The sequence below is a fragment of the Adiantum capillus-veneris genome, chromosome 18, assembly GCF_014529385.1.
Source record: "Adiantum capillus-veneris isolate H3 chromosome 18, ASM1452938v2, whole genome shotgun sequence".
Taxonomy (NCBI): Eukaryota; Viridiplantae; Streptophyta; class Polypodiopsida; order Polypodiales; family Pteridaceae; genus Adiantum; species Adiantum capillus-veneris.
In genome coordinates this window covers 113,694,778-113,721,489 of record NC_140948.1, presented here as the reverse complement: position 1 = coordinate 113,721,489, position 26,712 = coordinate 113,694,778, and the positions used below count along the sequence as shown (strand labels likewise).

General features: G+C 44.6%; 1 protein-coding gene across 1 annotated transcript in view; it reads right to left on the bottom strand.

The window, feature by feature from the left end:
- The window catches only part of APEM9 (3-phosphoinositide-dependent protein kinase-1), a 102,028-nt gene extending 76,702 nt beyond the window's left edge, over nt 1–25,326 (bottom strand). The window contains exon 1 of the mRNA XM_086489158.1: nt 25,010–25,326. Within this exon, the coding sequence (XP_086345284.1) occupies nt 25,010–25,134 (125 nt within the window). The 5' untranslated portion in view covers nt 25,135–25,326. The remainder of the gene's footprint in view (nt 1–25,009) is intronic.
- Nucleotides 25,327–26,712: the final 1,386 nt, after the last annotated feature.

The window sequence follows — 26,712 nt, the reverse complement described above, 5'->3', positions numbered from 1 at the left end:
GACCCAATACACAATAACCAGATGTTGGAAGTGGGTACCCCCCTGCCCCCATAAATAGGTGTCCAAGGCGAGGAAGGGCAATGCCTTGAAAAATCCCCCACAACCCAATACACAATAACCAGATGTTGGAAGTGGGTACCCCCCTGCCCCCATAAATAGGTGTCCAAGGCGAGGAAGGGCAATGCCTGGAAAAATCCCCCACGACCCAACAAGGAATAAATGTAATATGAGCGTGCCCGTACAAGGTAGGCGCCCGGTCCCCCACTCGGGCGGCTGGACCAGGTACAACCTAGACTATGGGTGGCCATCCCATAGACATACTAGCCGTACATGTATGCCCTAGACCTGTGAAGCAGCAGAGTGGTGTAAATCTAGCACCCCCTCTCAGCACCTGATGCTGAACAAACCGCGTGAAGCCGAAGATGTGACGCAATTGATGAAGATGTCTATTGCAATGTCCACTGAAGGATACTCCATGAGTGTAGCAGCAGTTTGGGGTGTCCCCGAGAGATTTCCATGGTAAAGTGCCGTCACGAGCAGTGTAGCAAACTGCTGTACTCCGCCGATACAGGGTGAAGATACTGCGTGAAGGTCCCGAACTGAGTGTGAAAACAACTCCTTGTCGTGAAAGAAGTACCAATAGACCTGCAAGTGTCCTGCCCAATAGGATCTGTGGTGTCTGTAGTCAAAACGTATGAAGCAAATGGGGAAGCCCAAGAACTGTCATGAGAATGATCGGAAGCCTGTCAACGCATGAACCTGTAACCCAGTGTGGCCAGGTGGCTAGGCTACGTAAAACTCAAGGAAGGCCAAATGTAGCAATCAACACCGTAAACTCCTTCAAATCAAGGAAAGCCAGACTAAACAATTTACATTGTAGAAGCTACCGTAAGCTACAGCAATCACCGGAAAACCGCACCGACCACCACCGGATGGTGTTCTGTCAGTAGGTAGGGCAATCCAAGATGAGGGGAAAGCCAGACTCAATAGTCTGCACTAGGAAGGGTCTCTGAGAAGAGGGGTGGTCAGACAAAGCTGTCTACACCGTAATCATCCTGTAGAAGTAGGGAAGCTATACTGAGCAGTCTGCGTTGTGAATAATCTATGGGGAGAGAAGTGGTAAGAACAATCTGTCTCCACCGTCTTGCATGTATCTCCTGCCTCCAATCCTCTGGTGTCAACCAAAACAGAATACGCGCCAACAGTGCCACCCAACCGCATCTCGGTGTGGCTCTCAATCTGAATGAGCAGGGAGTGGTCTAATGCCAACGTCGGGGGATAAGTCTCTTGTGAGGTTACCGAGGGTGAGTGTAGGCAACTCTGAAGGTAGCAATCCAAATGATCAGGAGTGTAGAAGAGCAACTGCACTACCATCCAAGACAAGCTCCGGGTGACTCCATATGTAGTCCCGTAATGATGCCTGATCTCCCGCATCTTACAGGTAAACTCTCCAAGAGAGTCCAAAGCACTGAAGTCCTAATCCAGTCTGTAGATCCAAGCAATGAACTTGTCCGAGAAGGGATCCAAGATCCTCTCCCTAAGTCCATGTAGATGCTCTTGTGCAAGCAAGTGATCTGACCTGTCGAGGTCAAGTGGTAAGTGTCCGTCCACCCAAGATGGTGGTGTCCTCTCTGGGAATGTGGGAATCCCATATGCCATGAGCAAAGCCATATCTCGTGTGAACTCCTCTGATGAGTGCATGGGTGGTGTGTCCATAGCAAACCACAAGTCACCACCCCCTTTGGAGTCTGCAACTGCCGAATGATGGCTAAAATGAATGGGTCTCCCAAGGGTCGTATGCCCGTAGATGATCAAGCCAATGTCGAAGATACCGTGTACTGCAGCAGTCATTGAGAGACCGCATGGACCACCACCAGATGGTGTCCTAGCAGGAGGTAACTTCGTCCTCTGTGAAAAACACAAGCCAAGTGGCTGCTGTCCACCCAAAAACACAACGGCGAGGTGATGAAAACGCTGCTGTCCAGCAATTTTCAGCATGCCTGTACCCTCCCGGCAGGGTCCGGAGTGATGCAGAGGGTGTAGGGAGGGTGGTGAATCAATGGCACAGCCCCAGGTGGGCTGAAAACAGAGAAAACAGTAGGTGTATATGGCTGAAATCTGTAGCAGATGAAGAGGAATCACGCCGGCAAGGCACCAGATGCCAAGCCGGGTAGGAGGGCAAGATCTGTAGAGGGCGTGGCCAAGCGCTCCCCTTCTCTACTGAAAACACAGATGCTCCCAAAAACGCAGCTTCTCCCAAGGTAAAACGCATCGGCAGCAGAAAACGCTGATAGAGGAAGGGGTTTTCCGGCAAGGAAAAAGCCTGAAAAGGCCAGCGCTAGGTGAGAAACCAGTAGATCTGCAGGTTCTTGCAAAAAACGCAGGTTGAAAAAGTCATCGCCTGAGCCTTGCCTGGCTGATACAAAAACGCTGGCAGATTTTTGCAGAAAAGCTGGCTGATCCAGTCCTTTGGAGGAAAACCTGATGCGGATGATGCGCCTTGGACTCAATTGGCGACTGATACCATGTGAGTGCACTTGTGTGTGTTTGTGTGTGTGTGTGTGTGTGTGTGTGTGTGTGTGTGTGTGTGTGTGTGTGAGAGAGAGAGAGAGAGAGTAGACAACACCAAAACGCTAATATGGTGAAGAGGGGGCGATCAGCCCCCTATGACTATCATGAGCAGAAGACCCAATACACAATAACCAGATGTTGGAAGTGGGTACTCCACTAGCCCGATAAATAGGAGCCCAAGGGGAGGTAGGGCAATGCCTGCAAAAATCCCCGATGACCCAACAAGGAATAAATGTCATATGAGGACGCCAGGACAAGGTGGACGGCCGGTCCCAAACTCGGGCGGTCGGACCAAGTACAACCTACACTATGGGTGGCAAGCCCAAAGACATACTAGCCGTACATGTATGCCCTAGACCTGTGAAGCAACAGAGTGGTGTAAATCTAACAGTATATACAATGCACAGGGAAAAAACCTCCTAGTGAGGGAGAAAATGCCCCGGCTGTCCTAAGTGTGTTCACAGACATCACTACCACATGTATATGGTAACAAATCTCCCTTGGGAGTGATGCGGGTGAACAAGAGCTGGCACATAGAGTATAGGGAAGTGCCATGCCCTGAGAACATGATCAGCCCACAAAGGGGAGTAAGCCCAAAGCTTTGCGGAAAGCTTCGAAATTCTGACGGGACAATGCCTTTGTGAAAAGATCTGCAAGGTTGTCCTGTGTTGGGACATAAGCCAAGCTGATTTATCCTGCTGAGAGCCTCTCCTTAACATAGTGGTAATGCACCTCAATGTGCTTTGTGCAAGCATGAAAAATTGGGTTCCTTGCAACTGTGAATGCGCTCTAACTGTCAATGTAGATAGTGCTGCCAGTGTCCTGTCCAACATCCAAATCATTCATAAGGCATCTGAGACATACACACTCAACCGTAGCTGTGAAGACTGCCCTCTACTCAGCCTCACAACTCGAAGTGGCCACAATAGGTTGCTTCTTCCTCGACCATGATATACATGAACTGCCGAGCATGAAACAAAAACCACTAGTGGACATTCGCGTGTCAAAACAACCAGCCCAATCCGAGTCCGAAAAAGCATGTAAATCCGGCGGCAATGATCCTCCCCTGGGATAAAACAAGCCAAGATGTAAAGTGCCACTCAAGTAGCGAAAATCCTCTTGGCAGTCTGTCAATGCTTAGACCCTCGGCTATGCATAAATCTGTTGACCTGTAAGAATGGAATCTGAATATCCGGCCTCGTGTTGCATACATAAATAAGGCAGCCCAACAGCAGTTTGGTAAAGAGTGAAATCAGCAGGATCATTAGCATCATGAAGACTCAATTTCAAACCTGTTTCCATGGGAGTGGCAACAGGTTTGCAATCCTCAAGTCCAAACTTACATAGCAATGTCTCTATGTAATTTATCTGACACCGGGCAATACCACCATCACACTGCTTAAACTGTATACCCAAGTAATGATGCAACAAACCCGAATCTTTCATCTTGAAAGTAGCATTCAATCAGCCTTAAATTCAGCAATATGTCTCTCATTTGGTCTAGTGATCAGCAAATCATCCACATAGGGAACGACGATGAGAAGTACATCACCCTCACGCTTTACATACAATGTGCTTTCTGTTGGACTGTTACGAAAGCCTCGTGTGACCAAATGAGTATCAGCTTTTGTCACGTGACACATCCCAACCCTATGTGTCCGTGGACAAGCTACACCATAGCAGGGTTCCTGTCAGTCAAGTCAAGTTTAGATTAGCAGTGATCTGGCACTTTTGTGAGTCTATTCGTAGACCGTGCATGCCCAGTCACTTAGCATAGATGCATATCCTCTGGTTGCACACAGCATGATCATCGGAATTCCCATCAGAATCCATTAGCATCAGTCAGGGGAATTTTCCAGTGCATTTAGCCTATTTTCCTATTTATTGGTATTTTCACTTATTATTTTTAAGTGACTTTCCAACAAAAGTAGGTAGGGCAATTTTGCTAAGTTAATATATAAGCAAACCCAAGTTAATATATAAGCAAACCCAAGTTAACACTTTCTGGCAAAAGAGGCAGCAGGAGCTTCCCGCTCAACAGGCAACTTCTCAGCAGTACCCCAGCAGTACCCCCTCAGACCATCCTTGGCGTTTTTGCATCTTCACCCCAGCCTGGCGTTTTTCTTTCCACAGCTTTAGCCATCGCCATTGGAGTTCCCACTTCTAGCGTTAGTTTCCCTACAGATCAGCCCCAAGGCCTAGCGTTTTGGGATCTCAGCCCTTCAACGTTTGTAGCGTTTTTCACAGCCTAAACCCACAGCCTTAGTTGGCATTTTTGCAGCAGGTTGACAGCCCATTAAAAACGCTGCCATATCTTGCAGATCTGCAGCAATTCCAGCCAGCAACATCAGCGTTTTCATCCTCAGCATGACCACCGACATAGCCGATCATTTTCAGCCATCAAGACAGCAGTAAAACAGCCAGTTTCAGCCCCGAAAACAGTCCACAAATTCAGCCAAAGAAGATCACAGATTCAGCCATCGAGTCGTCGTCGTTATCACCGTCGTCGTCGTCGGCATAGTCCCATTGCATCAATCCATTGCATTAGCATTGTACACCTTTGTGCAATCAAAGTTAGACCACTCTCGCCGAGGAGAGTGGGGCCTTCGGAGGAGGGTTTTACAAACTCTCGGGTGTCGTATCTCTTCTCTCTCCTTCTCTCAGTCTCATTCACTTGCACGCACAATATCCACTCACTTTGTTCGTGATCATAGCACTCTCCATAAGACGGAAAGCTCTCTCTTTCCCTAAGAACTAAAAGGAACCTTGAGCAATAAAGATCACTAATCTTGAGAAAATACAACATTCATTCCGCTGCACATTACATTGGTATCAGAGCTTTGGAAGTGTTCTGCATCACTCAAGGAAAGAACCACAAGAACCACAAGAATTTTTTTGCTTGTTGCGATCGCCCGAACCCAAGTTTACTTGGGCATGGCGATTCCTAATCGTGTTTTGTTGAAGAGTGACAGGAATCCCAAGAAAGAAGGGCTTGTCCAACCTCCCCTTGTGTCTCTTTTCACTCATTGAGAGCGGACCGTGCACTTAGCGGCCGGCTAATCGACGTGAGGTGGGAAAAAGCAACCTTGGTGTGAGCGCAAGGCCGCCAAGGGGTGCGCCCGCAGAAAAGGGTAGAACTCGGGTGAAGAGAAGATCCTTGTCAACGCGATTTGCAAGCAAAAGAAACCTCAAGAACCCACGACCCGCAAGAACCCAAGTTCCTCGTGAACTTAAGAACCCAAGACCCCCAAGAACCCAAGTTCCTCGTGAACTTAAGAACCCACAAGAACCTACAAGAACCCACGACTTCAGAATGATCATCACTCGAAGCGGAATGGATACTTCGCTTGGAGGTGATGAGCATGAGAGAGGCGAAGAAGAATTTTCCCCAACAGGAGGTTTTTCTGACCCTTCCCCATCTACGACACCGATTGCACTAACTCTTATGGAGGCTTTGGAGCAATTGTTTTTGAAACAGAATTTAGAAATGAAACGCAAACACGCAGAAGAAAAAGCAGAAAGAGAAGCCGAAAGAAAGGCAAGACAAGAACGGCGAGATCGACACATGCAAGAGTTCTTGCGACTCTTGTATCCCGTGCCGACACAGATGCAAGAGATTCAGGAGACGGAGACTCTCTCAGTCTCTTCTTCTCCAAAGCATGACACACAGGATCTGCATGATTGTGTGAAGCATGATGATGATTTGATTGACAATGACTTGCATGATGTTTTGATTGACAATGATAAGCACAATGATTTGGATGACAAAGATAAGCATGATGATTTGGATGCAAATGACAAGCATGATGATTTGCATGATCAGGATGTGATTTCTCACAAGCATGATGAGTTGCATGAAGATGATGTGATTGTTCACAAGGATAATGTGTTAGTGGATGCTTTTTCTAGCGAAGCTAACCTCGTTCTAGATTCGATCAATCACGAAGATCCGATCTTGGCTTTCGAGTTGAGGTCCAAAGAACCCCCACAGGACGATTCGATCATTCAGGACGAACCGATCTTGGCTCTCGAGCCTTGGTCCAAAGCACCCTCATAGGAAGTATTATGTGTTCGCATGATTGATACACACGCATTGTTCGAATGTTTCATTCGTGAAGGTTTCCTGTATTTTAGTCAGCATCGTTATGTGATCCCTTTTACTAGGCATGACATATTGTATGTTGAGCACATTTCTCTCATGGATAAGCATGAATATATGCGGACTGTTCATGAAAAGTTGAAAAGTTTGTATGTCAGGAAGTCGCATTCCATGTCTCTTCCTTGGCATGACACACTTTCCAAAAGATCACGTGATAGTATGAGCACCAAGCATGGGCATTTCCATTGTGATTTGCCACAGTTGATTGATTTCGATCAAACAGAAAAGATTCGACCTCATTGTTTGCATGCGTTTGATGAACGGGTTGTCACTCCGTCTTTATGTTCGTCTACATTGCATACACAGTCTTTAGAGAAGACAATATTTTTTTCCTTCACTTTACATGGAATGGGTATGTTCATGGTTTTGTGTTGGAGATGGTTTCAGGAATTTTCTGCCATGGAGATTCTTGAAGACGAAAGAAGTAGGTCTCTAGACGAAGTTAAAACATCAAAGGAGCCACAGAAGATTTTGAGTCGCTTTCGGCGCGGCCCAAAGAAGCAAGCGTTGCAGACCTTTATGAAGTTCAAGTACCGCTCGACCCACACAGCAGAGTGGGCCGGCGAAGAGTCCCTTCCAGGATTCCGGATGCTGTTGGCGATCTCCCTCGACGCCATACAGTTCGGTATCAGTACCTCACTTTGAAAAGGAGGGGATGTCACGTGCAACCCTATGTGTCCGTTGTCACAAAGATACGGAAGCGTAAACTGACGTTTAATTGCACTTCAAATACTCAAGAGAATTAGTGGGAGAGAGAAAACTTGACACTCCATTGGGGACCAAAAGATGGGCTAGTCCCCCCCCCATAAAGAGAATATCTTTATTACTAAGGGAGAATCTTTACAAGCACAAGAACGGGGCATACGCCCGTCCTCTATTCTTTCTTCTGTTCTGTTCTGACTACTGACTGAGAAAGTGTTTCCACTTTCTTTCTTCTTAGGGGATTTCCCATCTTCTGCGAGACTGGTTGGAAGCACTCGAAAAGAGAGTCTATCTTCCAAAACAGCTCATCGGAAGCTCTCACGGAGGAGAGTCCATCTTCCGTTATGTGTTGCCTTCATGCTCATTCATTCATGCATCGAACACAAAAGAGAAACAAGCAAAATGCACACGCACATGCTTGCTGTAATTTTCTGCACATAACCTGAAATTCTTACCTGTGCACACCCCTATGCCGAAACATTTAACAGAGGTCTTCTTCGCGATGGAATCGCGCCAAACTTGATGTAGACTTAGGATAAGGAGAGAGAAGAGAATTTCTATGGCTGATCTGCTGAAAACAGCCCTAATCGAGGTGATTAGGGGCTGAAAACAGAGAATTACAGCAGCCGCACTCTGCTAAGAGAGCGTCTACGGCAGCTTCTCGCGATGAAACTTCACCAGAAGGTGTCTATGACTGTGAGATCCTTTGTTCTTGACAATGGGAGCACAAGGCTACCACATATGTCGCAAGGGGCTGCTCTCAAGCTTCAATGGAGGGCACCACCGCGTAGAGCACGCTCACATTAGGGGGGGTAGGTGCACTGCCAGCCCTGAAAATGGGGGAGGGGGGGCTCCTAAATAGCCATCAGGGAGAGGGGGCGCTAGGAAGAGAGAGAGGGTGAGAGTGAGAGTGAGAGAGAGTTAGTTTGCATTGGTAAGTGTGCCACTTGGCACACTTACTTTAAAAACTTAAAAACCATTCAACTTTTGACTTTAAAAACTTCTAGCTCATTAATTTAAAAAAATGTGCAACTAACTAACAACTGCTACCAATGATTCTTTTATGAGAACACCAAAGGTTTACCGGCGCAATGCCGCACTGGCACTGCACCGCCTTTATCTGTTCACACTTGTCCGGCCGCCTGCCCGGGCACGGACCGTTAAATTTAATTTAACGAAACTTACCCTAAGGCTTTATTAGCTTTATTTGCCTTAGGGTCACTGTTCTAAGGACCCCATCTCATTCATGTGCTTGTACTGACGCGCGTATTTTTCCTGAGCCTAAAATATGAGGCTACTGCTTACCCCTTTCTAAAGACCCGATTTCCCAATCACTAGGGCTTCAGGGTAATTTCTGCTAAGGTCCCTCTGAGGTGTTCTAGCCCGCATTTAAGCTCACCTGAGGCCTTAGAACTGCTAGGTCTATTCTGGTGTGCACACAACTAATTAGATAATTCTTTTCTCGTAAATAAATTAATTATTTACAAAGTCTGACTTAGTTACATCCGTGGACAAGCTACGCCATAGCAGGGTTCCCGTCAATCAAGTCAAGTTTAGATTAGCAGTGATCTGGCACTTTTGTGAGTCTATTCGTAGACCGTGCATGCACAGTCACTTAGCATAGATGCATATCCTCTGGTTGCACACAGCATGATCATCGGAATTCCCATCAGAATCCATTAGCTCAGTCAGGGGAATTTTCCAATGCATTTAGCCTATTTTCCTATTTATTGGTATTTTCACTTATTATTTTTAAGTGACTTTCCAACAAAAGTAGGTAGGGCAATTTTGCTAAGTTAATATATAAGCAAACCCAAGTTAGCACTTTCTGGCAGAAGAGGCAGTAGGAGCTTCCCGCTCAGCAGGCAACTTCTCGGCAGTACCCCCTCAGACCATCCCTGGCGTTTTTGCAACTTCACCCCAGCCTGGCGTTTTTCTTTCCACAGCTTCAGCCATCGCCATTGGAGTTCCCACTTCTGGCGTTAGTTTCCCTATAGATCGGCCCCAAGGCCTAGCGTTTTTGGATCTCAGCCCTTCAGCGTTTGTAGCGTTTTTCACAGCCTAAGTTGGCGTTTTTGCAACAGGTTGGCAGCCCATTAAAAACGCTGCCATATCTTGCAGATCTGCAACAATTCCAGCTAACAACATCAGCGTTTTCATCCTCAGCATGACCCCCGACATAGCCGATCATTTTCAGCCATCAAGACAGCAGTAAAACAGCCAGTTTCAGCCCAGCCAAAGATCACTGATTCAGCCATCGAGTCATCGTCGTCATCACCGTCGTTGTCATCGGCATAGTCCCATTGCATCAATCCATTGCATTAGCATTGTACACCTTTGTGCAATCAAAGTTAGACCACTCTCGCCGACGAGAGTGGGGCCTTCGGAGGAGGGTTTTACAAACTCTCGGATGTCATATCTCTTCTCTCTCCTTCTCTCAGTCTCATTCACTTGCACGCACAATATCCACTCACTTTGTTCGTGATCATAGCACTCTCCATAAGACGGAAAGCTCTCTCTTTCCCTAAGAACTAAAAGGAACCTTGAGCAATAAAGATCACTAATCTTGAGAAAATACAACATTCATTCCGCTGCACATTACAACTTTCTCATGCGAAGCACGAGGAGATTGCTTCAACCCATACAAAGCTTTCTTACATCTGCACACTTTATCCTCTTGTCCTTTCTTGACAAAACCACGAAGCTACGTTACATAAACTTCCTCAAATATGTCACCATTCAAGAAAGAAATAACAATGTCTGACTGATGTACATCCCAACCAAAATGAGCTCCCAATGCACATAGAAACGCACAGTAGTCATACGACAAGTGGGAGCAAAAATCTCTTCATAATCTATGTCTTTTTGCCGTGCATAACCCTTTGCAACAAGTCGAGCCTTATAGCAAAAAAGACAGAGGTCCCTCAACATCACATAAGCTAGAAACAGCCAAACCATAACAATCTGATGCATGGCAAGAACCTGAACGCGAACGACTAGACAACGGTGCATCCAATTTACTGTCACGCAAAGTATGCACCAACCATTTTGGCATACCTCTAGCCTGCTCATTCTCAACCCTTTCCTCATCAAGTACATCATGTACATCTGCATCAGTAATAGACTGGTCTGTAACATTTTCAAAAACCCCCATAGACTGTACATTTGCCTCATTTGAATTTACATTCGAACTTCCACCACTGAAAAGAGACAACAAACTGTCATAAATGTCCTGTGAGCTTACATTACTATCTCTAGTACATGACAACAAGGACTAAACAGAATCTTCCACAAACACAACATCCCTTGAAAACCAAGATGTTGGGCGCGCGGCGGTGTGTACAAGTGAAAGAGCAAGCGAGGAAGTGCAATGTGTACAGAGAGGGGTGCGAAAGCCAGCAGGAGAGGAAGCACTAGCAAAACAATGAGGGAGAGAGAGAGAGAGCTCACGTTTACTCAATAAGTGAGTTTTGGGTTTTCCCACTTTTATTATAAGTGACCTTTAAAAAATGTGTCTGGACAAAGTATAAAAATGTACAAAAAAGGGGTTATTTAGGCCTTTAACCCAACAACCTCCCACTTAAAGGCATAAATGACGCCTTTAAGTTAACCAACTCCCACCAGCTGTATGCAATGCTCATGTTGAGCATTAGCAAGACTCTTGGTGAGAACATCTGCAAGGTTATCCTGTGAGTGAATCTTAGTCAAGGTGAATAGACCATCCTCCAATACCTGTCGTATGAAGTCGTATCGCACATCAATGTGCTTTCTCCGTGCATGAAACATGGCATTCTTGGCCAAATAGACAGCACTTTGACTATCACATCCCAAGACAGGAGTACTAGCCGGCATACCAAGCTCTTTGACAAGTCTGCCCAACCACATGGCCTCTTTAGAAGCCTCAGTGGCTGAAATATATTCAGCCTCAGTAGTACTCAATGCCACAATTTTCTGCAGTCGTGAACACCAAGAGACAGCACCACCAGCAATAGCAAACACATAGTCACTAGTTGACTTCCTGGTATCCAAGTCACCTGCCATATCTGCATCACAATAGCCCTGCAACTTCAGGTCACTTTTGCCATAGCATATACACCTAGATTGTGTACCTGACAAGTATCTCAGAATGCATTTCACAGCTTCCCAATGTGCTTTGCCGAGATTGGACATGTATCTACTAACAACTCCCACCGCATGGGCAATGTCAGGACGAGTGGCAACCATAGCATACATAAGAGAACCACAAGCTAATGCATAAGGGATTCCCTTCATAGCATTCACTGCCACGTCATCCTTTGGGCAATCGGCTTTGCTAAGTTTTGTGTGTGGAGGTAAAGGTACTCCAAGTGACTTAGCTTCAGCCATGTTAAACCTGTCAAGTACTTTAGCAATGTACTTTTCTTGAGACAAGAAGAGCAATTTCAGCTTTCTATCTCTCTTGATTCTCATGCCCAAGATGTGCTCAGCATCACCTAAATCCTTCATTGCAAAAGCTGAATTCAGCTGACGTTTAAGAGCATCAATGGTAGACTTATGCTTCCCAGCAATCAACATATCATCTACATATAGCACAAGGATTATAGGACTTCCATCATTATCCTTCTTTGTATACAAACAATGGTCTGAATGGCTGCGTTTAAAGCCTTGAGACAGCATAAAAGTATCAAACTTTTTGTACCACTGACGTGATGACTGCCTCAAACCATACAGTGCCCTTCTTAGTTTGCATACAAGTTCCTTTCTATCAGGAACTACAAAACCCTCAGGTTGCTTCATGTAGATATCTTCATCAATGTCACCATGAAGAAAAGCTGTTTTTACATCCATTTGATTCAATTCTAAGTCAAGCACTGCAGCGAGAGCAAAAAGGACACGCAATTTCGTAAGCTTTACAACAAGAGAAAAGATCTCTTGAAAGTCAATCCCCTCTTTCTGTGCATACCCTTTGGCAACTAACCTTGCTTTATATTGGGCTTTCCATCAACACATTTAACCTTGTAAACCCATTTGTTAGGAAGAGCCTTTCTTCCTTTAGGCAATGGCACAAGATCCCAAGTATTGTTTGCATGCAAAGATTTGATTTCCTCTTGCATCGCAAGCTCCCACTTACTGCTTTAACTCACATGATTTTGCCTCTTTATATGTAAGAGGCTCACCCTCATCTGTCAACATAACATGATGCAAAGAGGGGTCAAAGCGTTGTATCAACCTTCTGACACGAGTAGACCTGCGTACCCAATGATCTACATTCTCAGGCAGCACAGGTTCTACATCAGGAGGCAACTCATTTTCAGCATGCTCATGCTGCTGAAAATCATTTTCAGCCATGACAGGTGGCTATCCATCCTCATTTGGAGCATCTAAATCATGTCCTACCTCTTCTGGCTCAAGGTTGACCGGCTGATTATCAATTTCAGCTTGCGGTAATGCATCCTTAGGCTCTTTTTCAACATCAATAGGTGGCAAGAGAGGCTAAAATTTGACCGATTTCTTGTCAATTTCATAAGATGTAGCATTTTTCAGCAATTTAGCCTCATTGAACGCTACATCTCGGCTGCGTACTACCCTCTTAAACTGAGGCAACCATATCCTGTAGCCCATTTCACCCTCTTCCCCATAACCTAGGAAGAGTCCTTGGATGGACTTGGCATCTAGCTTTGTCCTCAAGTCATTACGAACATGGACAAAAGCCTCGCAGCCAAACACTCTCAAATGATCATAAGAGGCAGGTTTGCCAGACCAAACCTCCTCTGGAATGTCATTTTTTAGCATACTGTTAGGAGAGCGATTGCATACATGAACTGCAGTTTTCAAAGCCTCTCCCCAAAACCCATGACGGAGATTAGCCGTGGACAACATGCAACGCACTCTCTCACATAAAGTACGGTTATACCTCTCAGCCACACCATTAGAAGATGGATTATAAGGGGCTGTCAACTCCCTTTTAATCCCATATTCTTCGCAATAACGCTGAAATTCAGCAGACGTGTACTCCCCCCCATTGTCAGATCTCAGACATTTAAGCTTACTACCCTTTTGCGTGGTCACAAAAGCATGAAACCTCTTAAATGCATTAAATGTCTCACTCTTATTCTTTAACAAATATGCACGGCCTTTCCTAGTGCAATCATCAATGAATGTAACAAAGTATGATGCACCACCAAAAGACTTAACAGGCATTGAACATACATCGGAGTGAATTAAATCAAGAGCATTAGCTTTGCGCGAGACACCAAAATAATAAGAAGACTTCTTTTGTTTACCATACAAACAATCATTACAAAAATCTAACTTGGTGCCCTTTACATCAACCCTCTTCAAAGAGGAGAGCACATCAAGTCCCTTCTGGCTCATATGGCCAAGTCTTTTGTGCCACAACTCCAAATGAGAAGCAACTTCGGCCACTGCAAGAAACTTGCCAGGCAAAGCTTTGCCATGAAAATAGTACAAAGTACCACTCTTGCATCCCTTGACAATGAGCATTGATCCCTTAAGCAACTTCCATGAACCCCAAGCAAAAATGGTTGTATAACCCTGTGCATCCATCTGGCCAACAGACAATAGACTCTTCTTGATGCCTGGTATATACCTTACATCTTTAAGCATAAACTCTTGACCATTGTTTAATGCCAAGCGCACAGTGCCCATTCCTTCAATGTCACAAGCATGGTTATCCCCAAGGTAAACCTTGCCATACTTGCCTGCATGATAAGAAGCAAAACACTCCACAGATGGAGTCACATGAAATGAGGCACCCGAGTCTACTATCCAAGACTGTGTAAGGCCATCATTTGCACTTAGCAATGCATCAATGACATCTCTACGTGAGATAAGCATGTCTTCTGCAATTGCTACAACAAAATATGAGGGGCATGAAGCTACAACCAAGATCTCCTCACTGTCGGATAACTCTGTGATAACCACACTAGAGAATACATTGACAGTCTCCGAATCCTTGGAGGAGGTACCTGCTGATTTTTCCCCTTTCTTATCCTCTGTCTTCTTCTTCTCCTGTGATTCCTTCTTTCTTTCCTGCTCTTTCTTGAAATACCTGCAATCTGGCTTCTTATGGCCTTTTCTGCCACACTGGTAACAAGTCGCATCCTTATCCCTAGACTTGCTTTTGCTCCTGTTTTGAGTCTTGGTACCTGTATTTTGCTTCTGACTTCTGCCTCTCGCAGTAAGCAGAACTGCCACCTTCCCCACCACTAGACTTGCGTCTAATTTCCTCATTTAAGATGGAGCCTCGCACTCCATCATATGTGAGGTTGGGGCTATTACTCAAAGAAACCACAAGCGTTTCCCAAGAGTCTGGCAAAGTCATCAACAAAAAAATATGGCTTTCAACTTGTCATCAAAAGGTTGAAGCCCAGTATCCTATAGCTGACTCATAACACTGGTGAAAGCACTTAAGTGCTCAGAAGCCGACTGGGCTTCGTCAAGCATCATGTTCACCAGTTTGCGCATCAAATGCACCTGATTCACAGGGGTTGCATTCTCATAAGTGGCCTTCAACTTATGCCAAATTGCATGTGCACAGTCTAAGCCCTTTATGTCCACCAGAATGTCATCGGTCACAGCCATTTTGATATAGGACTTTCCCCTCTTGTTGAGCTTGGCCCAATCCTCATCCGGCATATCCTCAGGCTTTACAGCCAAAAGGGCGTCCTCACAATCCTTGAGGAACAAAATCCCCTGCATCTTGTCCTGCCATAGGTGTCACGAGGACGTGGCAGTTATTAACCATGTCACAGAGATGTGGCAACTGCTAACCTTGGTTGTCGGTTTCTTTCCAATGGGGTTTATTTTATTTGTTTAAGACCCTCTTTTTGAAGTAGCAAACGGTCGGACATTGTATGGCCAATGTGAACGGTAGATTCACCCGCAGACGGGAAGTGGTCGGCACTGGAATTCGTATGGTAAGAGGATGTCTAGGCTCAGAGCAAGATCATATAGGTTCCCCCCATCGCACTTAGCAAGTTGGTGGATACTAGAAAGTGAACTCAATTAAGGCGTAAAGTCAAGGTGGGACTACCAACAAAAAGTATCCGACAATTGGGCCACATTACATTTTTGGATGCGGTCCCAATGAGGATAGATGGTCAGAAGACCAGTGGGAGCCCAACGGAAGCATCTCCTAAAATTTAGGGAACTGCTATTTTGGGCCGTGAAATGTCTTCGCGTCATTACCTCCGGTATGACTAGGGGAACATTTTATAACTCTGCCGTGAAGTCAACTGGGCAACCGGTCAGGATATTTTTAAGCGGCAAACCCGAAACGGAAAAATGCTTGAAAATGCGCCAAGTGTCACATTTTCGTGAACTTTCCTCTTGCAGAAAAATGGGTGCTGATTTTTATGCTGGGAGAGGCCTCATTCAGCTTTTGTCCCAGGTTAAGAGCTATGGAGTGCTTCCTTTCCCTCTCATGTACAGTGTGGTGCTAGGAGTGATGCCCTGCACACTACACACTGCTCTCTCCCCCCCCTACGTGCAGTTATGTGATGCCCCACAAGAGGGCTACTCATTTGACTGATGTACAGTTGTGTGGGTTCATGCTTTTGTGCTGAGGCAAGAGCCTCCTTGAGCAGGAACAGGGGTAGCTAGCTGCTGCTCCAAAGCAGGCACTAGTGAGGGTCATAACCTCACCGTTCAGGTGCAAAATCAGCGCTGTGTATGCGCTGTAAATTCACTGTTTTTCAGCCGTACGGACGCCAGGACCATTGGGAATTGTGCCCCACTGGCAGAGGACAGTTAGGGGACTGTTTGGGGCTGAAAACAGGGCAAAAACCAGTAAATACAGCCTGCTGATTTTACTGTTTTTGGACTGATTTTACTGTTTTTGGACAGGAATCAGAGGGTATACGCCAGTGCAAGCGAGTTCCAACAGGGGAATTGGTTTCGCGCAAGTTTTGGGGCTGTTATGCTGCCGAAATTTGGCCAAATCAAATGGTATCTAGGTGGATACACGTGAAGGATTCCCAAGACCTTACCTTGTAATTTACCCTCCTAAAGAATAAAGAAATACCGAAAGGGGCGCCAATTTTGGGGCCTACAGGTTGTCGGCGTCTGCTCGGAGCATTCTAGCTTCCGAGCCGTGTGTGTGTTTAAGTGTTAACTCCCGTTACAGGTCTCCTTTGCAAAGTGCTCTGTGTGTGTGTATAAAGTAAAGAATTTCGGGTGAAAGCCAACGCCTACCGCCGTACGGGCCAGTTGCAATAGGTCGAAACCTGTACTGTCAAATCGCTTGATTTCCATCAAGCTCTTGCCATCAGACGACGAGGAAGTAGAGGCCATTTGCACGGATAAAAATGCAGCAGAAAGTGTCTACACAAAATCTGAAAATTTTCAGTGATCACGATGTACCGCACGTTGCATACAATGTGCTGAAAATTTCAGCAATTGACAAGTATCCCCAATGCGTACTTGCATAAACCCACAAAAGGCGTACATAAACCTCAATTTGTGTACATAAAGACAGTCCAATTCTGAATTTTCTGCAAATTTACTGTTTTGGCGCATCAATTTGCATCAAATGGACCTGTTTTGAGTGGGAAAAGCAAGGGGCATTCACGGGAATCGATTTAGAACACCTGCGTTTTGCTGTTTTGACCTGTAATTTTCTGGGTTTTACCTGTTTTGACCTAATTTTAGCCTGTTTTAGGCTGTTTTGGGAACCCTAATCACCCTAGGTGACACCGGAAGTAAGGGGCTTCGCAATGAAAGCGGAAATTTGACGCGAGAGAAGCCTTTCGCCTACTATCCAACCACCTGCACAAAGCTTCTGAAACCATAATCTAGCTCTGATACCAGTTGTTGAGCGCGCGGCGGTGTGTGCAAGTGAAAGAGCACGCGAGGAAGTGCAGTGTGTGTGCAGAGAGGGGTGGCGAAAGCCAGCAGGAGAGGAAGCACTAGCAGAACGATGAGGGAGAGAGAGAGAGAGAGCTCACGTTTTTGGGAAAAACTCAATAAGTGAGTTTTGGGTTTTCCCACTTTTATTATAAGTGACCTTTTAAAAATGTGTCCAGGTTCATATTAGGTTCAATATGAACCTGGACAAAGTATAAAAATGTACAAAAAAGGGGTTATTTAGGTCTTTAACCCAACACAAGATACACTTTGTTTTGGGATGGTACAACCTGTAACCTTTGCTTTCAGCACTATAACCAACAAAAATGCACTTGACACCCTTATCATCCAATTTTCTGTGTTGCAAGGTGGAAAGGTACGTAGTGTACGGTACGGTTTAGGTACATATGGAACGTACTTCCGTATTAAACAAACCTTTAGGTACGTGATAGGTACGTACCATTTGTAAAAGAAGAAAATTACACTACATTTAAGTTCACAGACCTTTCAAACTTCAGCCTCATTAACAAATTAACAATGGAATGCTTAAAATGAACATATTGATCATAAAACTTAATGACTCAAGCCTCAATACTCAATGATAAAACCATAAATCATAAATCCAAGTAACAACTACAAACATCATGTCCATGGCATCAGCCAGAATTCGGCATATACCATACAAACTGAATCAAGATCCAAAACAATGTACTGTGAAATACTACAATGCCATAATAACAATAAAAGTATGCTGGAGCCTGCCCTCCAAAGCATGCACTAAGACGTGCAGCCTCAAAAGTCTGTGTCAGATGCGATAGATGAATGGTTGGTAGAGAGCAAGCCCCCATCATCAAGGACATTGCCCTCCTCATCAAACTCAGAGTCAGGCTCAGCATATGTCAACTCTAGTACAAGCACCTCTGCACCACAAGCCTCCTCAGGCATATCAACAATCTCTGCATGGATGAGCCGGACAGCTTCATTCGCTCGCCTGCGATAGGAGCGAATAGGAAGCTTCCCCCTACGAATACTCTCTCGTCTCACAGTGCCTGGATCTGGAGTCACCATGCGTAAAGGAAGGCTAAGAGCTCGTGCACGTGATCTAGTCACACGACGATCCACGCTCTCAAGCTCTCTATGAATCTGTTGTTGCTCGTCTTTGATCTGTTGGTCCACCTCCTCTGGTCTAGGATCATCTACCATTTTCAGCTCTGTCGTATCCACCTGTTGAGGAGTAAAATCAAGTTTAAATGGCTTATTTATGGCATATGCTTGCAGCTTGAGTCCAAAGTGGCCAACATCAAGATAATTTACCTATTTGGGTTGCCCCAAAGAATGGTAATTCCGCACGAGCCTCATGTTAGCTCTACAATACACCAACTTCTTCAATTGAGAAGTGCTAAGGTGATTTCGAATCTTCGTGTGTATGAGAGAGTAAGCACTCCAATTGCGCTCACATGCTCTAGCCGAGCAATCCTGCTCAGTGCTCAAGCAAGAGCGCAATCATCAATGCACACACAATTAGGAGAGTGAAAATAAATATATAGATGAAGTTAAAAGTAGTATATTGTCACGTGACACATCCAACACTATGTGTCCGTGGACAAGCTACAGCAATGACCAAGGTTCAGTTCAATCAAGTCAGTCTAGAATAGGAAGTGATCTGGCACTTTTGTGAGTCTGTTCGTAGACCGTGCATGTCCAGACACTTAGAAGATGCATATCCTCTGGTTGCACACAGCATGATCATCAGATTTCCATCAGAACCCATTAAGAGCATTTTTACAGTGCATAGACCTATTTTTCCTATTTTTGACATTTTTCACTTATTATTTTTAAGTGACTTTTATTGGAAACTGGGTAGGGCAAATACACTAAGTATCTATAATTAGAAACCTAGAGCTAGCACTTTCTAGCAAAAGAGGCAGCAGGAGCACTTGCTCAACAGGCACCTTCTCAACAGGACCCCCAACAGAGGAACCCTAGCGTTTTGCAACAGGCAAGGCCTAGCGTTTTCACCATAAGACAAATCAGCCAGCGTTTTGCACTTGCAGTTTCCTAGAGACAGCAGTAACCAAATCAGCCCTAGGGTTTTTGCAGTGTAGAGCAGCCCCGCAAAAGCGGGACAGCAGATCCCTAGCGTTTTTGCAACAAGGACAAGAATTCAGCCCCTAGCGTTTTTGGTTTGCAGATCAACCTCAGTGTTTTTGCAGACCTTCGCAACGGAATCAGCCTTAGACTCAGCGTTTTCAATTTTCAGCAGTCAGTTTCCACAGTAGAACCCACGAACCTCGCAGATCTCACCTTCCCGCAGCAGATCCTCGCCGCACGGTCAGATCCGACGAAGTTTACAGTTTCAGCCCGCAAAACACAAATTTCAGCATCTGCATTTTCAACACGTCGTCGTTGCATCGTCGCCATCGACATCGTCTCCGATATAGAGTCAGAATTCAACAGATAAAGATTTGCAAATTTCAGCCATTAGCACTTTCAGATTTCAGCCAGTCTCGTCGTCGTCCTCATCGTCAGCAAGTCCGAAGCATTGTAGAGATTTGTGCAATCAATAATAGACCATTCTCGCCATAGAGAGTGGGGCCTTCAGAGGAGGGTTTTGACAACATTCTGGTGTCGAATTCTTCTCTCTCTATCTCTCAGTCTCATGCACCTTCATTCACAGTGTTTATTCACTTTGTTTATGTCCATTGCACTCTCTCACTAAAGGAACGGAAGGCTCTCCCTTCCGTAAGTAAAAGAAACCCTTGAGCACAGTTCGGAGCACTAATCTTGAGCAAAGTTCAACATTCACTTTCGCTGCACCTTACATATATAAATGGAATCATGGATGGCAGGATGCTAACCTGAGAAAGGATACGAAGAGCAAGGCATGAGAGGTTGGGAAGACCAACTCTCCCATACGAGTGCCACCACGTCAAAGGAGACTTTGTGGCATCATTTCTCAAAGAAACTACTCTCATGAAAGAAGCGCCAATGCCATTCATGTAGTTGGTGAATTCCTTGTCTATCCCAAGCTGATCATCCTCTGAAAACATGAGCCCAACATACTCTGATTGTTTTGTGTTGAGCAAGGTATCACTCCATAGATCTGGCAACGTGTAGAGAGGATGAAGCATGGTAGCCATCGCATGTATGGGACTGCTTTAGGGTTGTCCAACGGCTCTCAACACACCCTAATAAATCTGATCGGTTGAAATATCAAAACATGAGTCAATACAAGTTAAACATGATGATTAAAACAGATAACCATTAGAACATGAGGAACCCCTTACCGATCAAGAGTCAATAGAGAGCATTTGGAAACGTGGTCTTTCATCTGCATAAACAGATGATAGACTAGTCCCAAGGTCAATCCCTCCATATCCGTCAATCGAAGGAGGACGTAGACTGGCTTGAGATCCACTGAAAGAGCGTACACTTCCTGCCAAAAGCTCTCATCAAGGATCCTCCTCTGCAAGTATTTTGTAGATTCATCCTGCGATCTTGACATGTCTCGCCATTTTGGATCCACCACTGTCTGGAGTAGTGGATCTCTAAGTTTGTAGAGCCTCTGTAAAACCAAGTAAATGTAGGCAAACCTCGTTTTTGAAGGTCGCACCATATCCAAAGTGCTATCGCTGCGGAAGATAGCAAGAGCCTGATGTTTCTTGCGAAAGAATGTGGTGACCTTGACTACATCTGCAACTATGGACTACACCCATGAAAGTTTTCCAATATCCTCCATGAGAAAATCCAAACAATGTGCAGCGACCAGGTGTGGTTGGTTTTACGTGGCATATTGAATTTTGCACAGTGCAAATGCCAAAGAGTGCACATACGAGGAGTACGGAGTGCGAGAAGAGTACGGAGTGCATGGTGGCAGAAGCAGTACCTTTTCATGCGCGTAGCTCGGCTCTGCAGGTCTCTGTGCACTCCTCTGTAACACAACAGAGAGCCTTCTAATAATATTGGTCGATTAAAAAAGTCTAAGGCTCTCTCTCCTTCAAAATATCATCGCAATCTGAAAGCCACCCTAGCGTGACCAGTTCGTGGAGTTTCAGCCGAAATTTTTTTTTGCCGTACTGAACAATACGGTACGTACGGTACCGTACTGATTTGTTCCGTACATATGTACAAATTCCACCTTGCTGTGTTGTGTTTGTGGCACCAAAGCATAAGCCAAACAACCAAAAAACACACATGTGCTCAATAGAAGGCTTTCTATCATGCCATGCTTCATATGGAGTCATAGACTGCAAAGCTTTCGTAGAACACCTGTTAAGTACATAAGTGGCGGCCTCAAGCCAAAACGAATGCGGCAAAGCTTGACTTTTGACGATACATCGTGCCATTCCGTAAGTGACATGCTTTTCCTCTTAGCAACACCATTTTGCTAAGGTGTGTACGCCATTGTACATTGGTGTTTTATCCCACGACTAGCCAGAAATGCATTAAATTCACGAGACATATACTCCCCCCCTTTATCGGAACAGAGGGTGCCCATAGTACATTTCGAGACATTTTCAACCATAGCTAGACATTGTTTGAAGCACATAAACACTTCGGACTTCGCATTAAGCGGATATACCCATGCATGCCTTGAGTAATCGTCAATGAAATTCATTAAGTAAAGGTAATTGTCCAAGGACGGAGTTTGCATGGACCCACAAACATCACTATACACAAGCTGCAACCTGCATGTGGCCCTAACTAAACCATCCTTTAGAAACTTAGGACGCTGTATCTTACCCAAAATACAACCTTCACAAACATGTTTGACAGGCGCTTCAAGAGGCGGCAAAGAAGCAACCATATCATATTTCTACAAACGCAGCAAACTGACAAGATTCAGATGCCCAAAACGTACATGCCAAAGTTTTGCATATGAAACAGCCTTTGAATCCAGAACTACATTTGCAAAATTCTACCTTCATACAAAGTGAACTTATACAGCCCAAGGCATAAAATGCCTAATGCAACAATTTCATCACCAAAACTGAGATCATGTATTGTACATCTGTCATCAACAAATTTGACTACAAGACCAAGTCTAGCAAGTGCACATACAGACAAAAGATTCTTCTTGATCCCAAGTATATATAATGTATCAACAAGAGTGAAAGAACGGCCATTTGCAACAGTAAGCACAATCTTTCCAAACTCCCTTAACCGGATAAGAGGTATTGTTGCATAAGTGACTGAATTCTCGTGAGGGACATTCTCGAGAGAGGTAAACAATTCATAATGAGACATAATGTGCTTTGTAGCACCACTGTCAAAGTACCACACATGAGCATTTGCAGTTACTGACATAAATACATCATGGACAAAAGGATCATAAGTGCACTCTGCACTAAAAGCCCAAGTATATATAATGTATCAACAAGAGTGAAAGAACGGCCATTTGCAGCAGTAAGCACAATCTTTCCAAACTCCCTTAACTGGAAAAGAGGTATTGTTTGCATAAGTGATTGAATTCTCATGAGGGAAATTCTCGAGAGAGGTAAACAATTCATAATGAGACGTAATGTGCTTTGTAGCACCACTGTCAAAGTACCACACATGAGCATCTGCAGTTACTAACATAAATACATCCTGGACAGAAGGATCATAAGTGCACTCTGCACTAAAAGCCCATTTCGCATCAACATCAGCATTATAATCTCCTTTCACAGAAGACTCAACAATAGCTGCATTTGTAGTGGAACCAGCCTCTTTTGCCTTTAATTTAGGACACTGCTTGTTCAAGTGATCATTAGCTTTAAAATACTGGCAACGCATCTTCTTTTTGCCCTTTTTACCAGAATTTCCATACGAAGTGTTGCCAGCAGAAGCATTAAGAACAGGTGCCTTTTGACTCGCAAAAGAACCATGAGAAGTGACTGCATTAGTGTTACCACTTTTTCTTTGAGCAGCAAGGCCTATTCAATTGCACGCGCTGTTTGCACTGTTTTTTTCTGGAAAGTGACTCTTGCAACAGTAACGTGCATAATGATTTCCTTGGTCAAGAATCTCCAAGTACTAGCAAAAGTCTCGTAAGAATCTGACAAAGTATCAAGAACAGTCTGCACAAGGAAACCGTCAGAAATGACTTCGCCTGCAGAAATAAGTTACTCATTTATAACCTTGACACCAGCAAGGAAAGTGTCCATTTCATCTTCCTCATGCATAATCTTCAGTTTCATCTCTTTACGCAAGAATGCAATTTTAGCCTCATTGCAACTTACATATAGACCAACCAGGATATCCCAAGACTGTTTTGCAATTTTTGCTAAACGAATGTGAGGAGTAATAGTGCGCTTCACAGACAATGCGATCAATGCATTAGCCTACACATCTCTTACATCCCAACGAGCTTGCTCAACCGTAGGCAAAACAGTTCTAACAGCAACAATCCTTACAGTAAAACCTGCAACATCCTCAAGCCACGATGTACATCAATGTCCTGCACAATGTTCCAAACGCCCTTTGACACAAGGACATGTAAGCCCACATAGGATAATTGTCCCCATCTAATCTGTCCTCAACAGCAAACATCTTGAACACATCTATGCTGTTGTCAGTCATAGCGAATGGCTGCACATGATGTGAAAACTGTCCGAAAAAAGGAGAAACGAAGCGGAAACAACACATGCTATATAGCACAAACAGTAGAAGATTGTAAGGGACCTATCATGCAGAAGACGGCACTGACAGAAATCCTGCACAAAATGACGAAATAGCCTACGTAGTACTGTCTGTAGTAGAAACGGAGGTCAAAACAAGACCAAATAAAAATTCTAGGTATACCAAGCTCTATGAGATCTCTCGAAATATTTGTCGACCTGCTAACGCTCACCAAAGCTCACAGAAATCGGAGAAAGTAAGCAAGCGTGTGCTAGAGCTACTGGCGAAAGCCCGGGTGGACGCAACCTGCTCTGATACCAATTGTTGGAATTAGGGTTGCAAGGAAACACGCGCACCTTGGAGAAGACAAAGGAAGCTCAAGGCACACAGCAAAGAGTGTATTACTTAGTGTGCACTGAATACATAAGATAGCCCTAGAGTCATGGGCATATATACAATGCACGGAGAAAAAAACCTCCTACTGAGGGAAAAAATGCCCCGACAGTCATTAGTGTTTTCACACGCATCACTACCACATGTATATGACAATAAAGAGCTACTTTTCAAAACATCACAATCCCGAGATGATGGGCAGCCATGATAAAGTTTAGCACTTGCTAAGTACAGATCTACTATAATATTTGGTGGAAAAAAATCCTGCCTTTACCATAAGTTCAGGTTACTATGGACATGGAGCATTACTGGGTACATTGGTGCTTAATTTGGATCCGACTATGTGTCTGAAACATTGTAATAAGAGCATGCAGGATGGACCCAGCAGCTTCATCACAATAATGGGACGGTTTTTTTCTCCAACTTCAAACCAATTTCTCTTCCACGTAACCAAGAATCTTCGGATTTGAAGGTTGTAAACCAAAATCTTCACATAGATGTAATGGGTTTTGTTTATGACAATACCAGTTGATAGATTTTAACAATGTAAGCGGTTTCGTTTATCATAACACCAGTTTGATAGATTTTGTTCCAACCCAAGCAGAATGGGGACGGGAAAAGATGGACCAACCTTTCAGCGACATCAATATCTTTCCATAATTCATTGTTTATGATAACACCAGTTTGATAGATTTGTTCCAACCCAAGCAGAATGGGGACGGGAAGAGATGGACCAACCTTTCAGCGACATCAATATCTTTCCATAATTCATTGTCCCATGAGGAACAATCACTTTCTCCTGATGATGACAACGGCAGCGGCCGGCACTCCATGACCGAAGACGAACAAGAAGCCACAGCCATGTCGGCTCTCTCTCTCTCTCTCTCTCTCTCTCTCTCTCTCTCTCTCTCTCTCTGTGTGTGTGTGTGTGTGTGTGTTGTCGCGCCTGCAAATTTCGCCCTCGCTATCACTTCTGTCTGTTGCGCTTACTTTTGCTGTTCGCAAGCTTTGCCCAAGCTTTAGAGAGGAAACACACGTAGATACCTGCTTTTCTCACATTGAACGCCACGTCAACATCTCACAAATGGCACACCTTCTTTACCTACGCTCTACGAGCGCATAGCCTAGTGGGTGTACACTACCCTAGTTTACTCACTAGTTCACTGATGCCTAGTTTACGTGATTATATGACGGTGGAGATCAAGCGTGTACCACGTCGCCTAATATGGGCCCAACATCCCTCGTAAGGGACCTCGTGTGGGGTACTAATGAGGCACTGCATGGTAAGGCTATATAGCAAAATGACGATAATGATGAGGTGTTTGTCCATCTGTGTAAAGACCCTTATTGCTACAAGGTACATAATAAACAAGGTGAAGGCTTACATTAGCATTCTATAACAAATAATAAAGTGAGGTCTCAAAATGGCCCGCAAAATTCTTGGAGAGAGGAGGTATAAGAAAGCTCTTCACCATCCAACAATGAAACTACTATAACTAATCCCAAGAGTATGGTGAGAGAAGGAGAGGGAGGTCTTACAGGGATGGAAGGCTATTATGCCTCAAGGTTGGATTTGCTAGATTATTGTCTACAAGACAAATGTGTCTCTGGGCAAGGTTTGCTAGAATATTGTGTATACTTCCACTCAAATTTTCCCATTGGATATTGCCCACTCTAGCCCATTGTATGCTGCTTTTTCCACATGCATGATCGAATTCTCCATTAAATAAAGCCTCAAGTTTTTCCAACTTACCTCTTTGTTTTTCTGCATCAAAGATAGAGCAAGTGTGTGTATTTGAGAGCATTTAGTGCTCCAAGCACTTATTTTTGGTGAGGGAAGAAGAAAAAATTCCCTTTTGCTGCTTGTTGACCACGTGGGGAATACCCCATTTAAAGAGTTTTTTGATTTTTTTGAAGAGACACAAAGGCCTATCCCAAATTTGACTGCCCGCTCATTGGCACAATCCAGGCCGGCACCAAGTTAGGGTTGATAAAGATTTTAAATCCGAATCTAGTTGGCTGCCACCCGTCGCATCCGGTGAGATTCCTTGTGCTAACACCGCCGATTGACGCTGCCTCTGTGCTACCTTTTTATGCCCTAGTTCAAATTCCAAGTCCATGCGCTCAACTGATACTGAGAGCACTTTTAGTTCCACCCTTAATGGGTCCCCCCTGCTCGCGGCCCTACTGCCCCAACATGCCCCTTTGCCTTGAGTTCTTATTAAGAGTTGTTCCCATGGCCTTTCAAGCCCTTAAGTCCTTAGGTTTTTCTTACCGTATAGCTATTAATATATTAACACCGCTTTAGAAGGGCACTTTCACGCCGACAGAGGTAGTTCGTTTTCTTGACAAAGCTTTTGTCAAGCTAATTTCTTCACCGTTTTGCACATTTTCAAGAATGTCACAACTGCAACATTGTATGGAAAACCTGAACAAAGCAT